Consider the following 3376-nt stretch of genomic DNA (forward strand, 5'->3'; position numbering starts at 1 on the left):
ACCTTCCCCCCTCCAAACAAGCAAAAAAAAATCAAACCAAAAAAAAAAAAAAACCCTTTCCTGTGCATGATTTCTTTTGGTTCTTGGATATCATCACACTTAAGTGGGTTTTCTAGGTGGGTCGTAAAAAGTGCTGGGCCAGGACTCAGGAGTACAGTTATAGTTCCAGCTTCACTAGTATGTGGCCCCAAGCAGGTCATGCTATCCCCTGGGCCTCAATTCCTTTATCTGTAAAATGAAAGGTTATATGCGGATAATGTAGGAATTTATTTTGCTTGATTACACACATTTTTAAAAGGTTTTGTTTTTTCTTTTTTCTTTTTCTTTTAAATGGAAAGGTTTGGGGTAAAGGGAAAATGGTTAATTAGAAAAAGAATTACTAGGTTGGTCTCTAAGGATCCTTCTGGCCCTAACATTGTGGGTTAAGAATTATTGATGAGGAAGGAAAGGAGAAAGGGAGAGAGGAGGGAGAAATTCATCAAATGGATCAAATCTTTGAGAATTTGACTAAAGTTTTTCTGTTTCCACATAAACAAAATGGCAAGGCAGACCTTAAGCATTGACATGGAATTAAACAATCACCTTAGGATCCTGCCCCGCCTCCCACTTCTTACTTTCTTGGGTAGGAAGAACCCTCCCGCAAGAGAGGAAGTTTGGGTAAAAAGATTAGGGGTCTGGAATGGGCTGTACATGTCTGGGGAGATGGCTCCCTAAGCTGTTGCCTGGAAATGTCATCTTTCGGGTAAGGCTTCTTTTCGACTTCACAACCTCAAACAAGAGAGTGTGGTGTATTGGAAAGAACACCAAGCCTGGGAACTGGGAGACAGGAATCTTGACTTTCAGTGGCTAGTCATTCCATCACAGCTAGAGGGACCCTAAAGGACACCTCATCAGAGCCACCCCCCATTTTATACATGAAGAAGCCAAGGCACAAAAAGGTTTAAGTGACTCGTCCAGAGTCACAGCTAAGTGTCTGAAGTAAGATAGGAACCCCGATTTTTCTGACACCAAGGTAATAGCATATTACACCATACTGCCTCCTTGACTTTCAAGTACCTCCTCTGTAAAATGGGTCCCACAAAATCACCCCAAACATGTAGTTGTTGCAAATATAAAATAGGAGAAAGTGTGTGAAAGCGCTCTGTAACCATGCATTCTACTAATGCAATGAATTGGCTGTTACTGTTATTGCTATGGGTAATTACCTTCCTTTCTGTTTCTTAAAGATTTCTATATATTCAGGTTCCCTGAACTCATCAGGCTGAAGTGGGATGGGTAGGCGGGATGCATAATGGGCATGATAAGTTCATATTCATTGTCCTGGAAGCTGTAGGAAGGCTGGGGGCTAGAAGCGACCCTAAGGACGGCATATTCAGTCTCATGGCCAGGAGCCGGCTGTTGGGTCCTTTTATGCTTGGGGTCAACATTCTCATAGTCCTCCTCTGTGGAAGACATCCTTCCAGGCACATGCACAATGAGGGCATAGAGTGGCTCCTTTCCATGGTCTTCATGGCTTTCCTGGAAATTGGTTAAAAAAAAAAAGAAAAAGGGTCATGTTTGCCTCAGGTGCTCCCCTGCCTCCCCCCTCTGTGTGGCCCTCCTCCAGTGGTGCCTTCTCCTCTTCTCCCCCTAAACTGTGCCGCTTCCCTCCCAGGCTTGCCGTATCCAAGTAGGGCCCAATTTACTACGGTGCTATGCTCTCAGCTAGCTGTCATAGAGGAAAACTTCATCCGCGAACATTTCAATGAAGATTTGTGACAAATAACAGCTTAGCATGTTCCCCTTCCAAGGCCTGCATTTCTCAAACTTGAGAGGACAGCATTTCATGGATTTCTAATAGTCTCAAGCTCTGTGACAGCTGGAAGAGAGAGAGGTTTCCTTTTAGGCCCTCCAGATGATCCCACAGAGGGGGTCAACTCTGTATATATACCCCCTGGCATATCCCTGAGGTGCACAAGCCTTCGGGATATGCATTCTTATGTCTGTTTCAGAAAAGCAAAATGAGTTTTTCCTTACCTGATAGTAAGAAGGTGAAACTTCTTCACCTAGAAGAAGAAAAGTAAAGTAGTCACTATAGGTCAGGCCTCTAGGGGTGCAGAATTGAGAGGGGAGCTACATGAGGGTCATGAAGGAATGAATGAGCAGAGGCCTGTCCTATGGAGACCCACCATCAGGCATGAGCTGCTAAACAGAGACAGAGAAAATCACAACAGAAGTGACCCGGTCCTCTCTAAATCTGTGTTATTTAACTTCACCACAGCAAAGCGATTCTTTTACTTCTTTCTAATTGATTCTTGTTCCCATTCCCCACAAAAGCTGTTCTAACCTTCTCTACTTGAAGGTCCCACAATTCCCTTTCCCTCTCCCCACTTTTTCAGCTGATGACCTCTCCTATTATTTTGCTAAGAAAATAGAGGACATTCACTGTGACTTCCTCTTTTCCCCTCCTCTTTATCTCAAAACCCCATGACATTATCTCTCATCCTTCCTTTAGTTTCTGATAAGACAGTCCTTTTCCTCAACAAGACCAGGCCCTCTCCAAGTATTCTTGATCCTATCCTCTCCCATCTTCCCTAACAGATTTCTTCCCCTTCCCTCATCCCGCACCCTCTCATCCATCTTCAGTCTCTTCCTATCTACTAGTTTCTTCCCTTCTGCCCACAAACATACCCAAACCTCTTCATCCTTAAAAAACCTTCACTAGTCCTTTCCATCCCCTCAAGTTTTATTTTTCTCCTTTTCTAGCCAAACTTCAAGAAAAGGTTGTCTACAATCATTGACCCCATTGTCTCTCTTCTCACTCCTCAACTCTTTGCAATCTGGTTTCCTCACTCAATTTGACTTTCAATTTACTTAACTGACAAATCTAATGGCTTTTTCTCAGTTCTTCTTTTTGACCCATCTGTAACATTTAACATTGCTGGCTTTTCTCTCTTCACCCGGATCCTTTTCTTCTCTGCACTTTTGTGACATTGTCCTCTCTTGGCTCTCCTTCTATCTGTCTGCCCCCTCCTCATTCCTTTGCTGACTCTTAATCCATACCACACCCCCTCACTAAAGGTATAAATTAAGATTCTGTCCTGGACCCATTCTCATTTCTCTATAATCTTTCACTTGTTTGGTTTCCTCACTTCACATAATATCAATTAATATCTCTTTGCAAACTCATCTGACGGCATATTCAATCTCCTGCCCATGAGCCAGCTGTTTGGTCTCCTCATGCTTGGGGCCAACATTCTCATAGTCCTCCTCTGTGGAGTTTGTGGAACACATTCTTCCAGGCACGTTCATGATGAGGTCATAGAACGGGTCCTTTCCATGAGCTTTAATTTCTTTCTTTCTTTCTTTCTTTCTTTCTTTCTTTCTTTCTTTCTTT

General features: G+C 43.2%; 1 protein-coding gene across 1 annotated transcript in view; it reads right to left on the minus strand.

Moving 5' to 3' along the window:
* Positions 1 to 264: 264 nt before the first annotated feature.
* GCSAM (germinal center associated signaling and motility) overlaps positions 265 to 3376 on the minus strand; it is a 22539-nt gene continuing 19427 nt past the window's right edge. The window contains exons 4-5 of the mRNA XM_069070023.1: positions 2017 to 2045; positions 265 to 1518 (exon numbers count right to left, since the gene is read on the minus strand). Of these exons, the coding sequence (XP_068926124.1) occupies positions 1231 to 1518; positions 2017 to 2045 (317 nt within the window). The 3' untranslated portion in view covers positions 265 to 1230. The remainder of the gene's footprint in view (positions 1519 to 2016; positions 2046 to 3376) is intronic.

Source organism: Petaurus breviceps, unplaced genomic scaffold (genome assembly GCF_028583685.1).
Source record: "Petaurus breviceps papuanus isolate PSGF00001 unplaced genomic scaffold, PetGlider_PUasm1.0 90792, whole genome shotgun sequence".
NCBI lineage: Eukaryota > Metazoa > Chordata > Mammalia > Diprotodontia > Petauridae > Petaurus > Petaurus breviceps.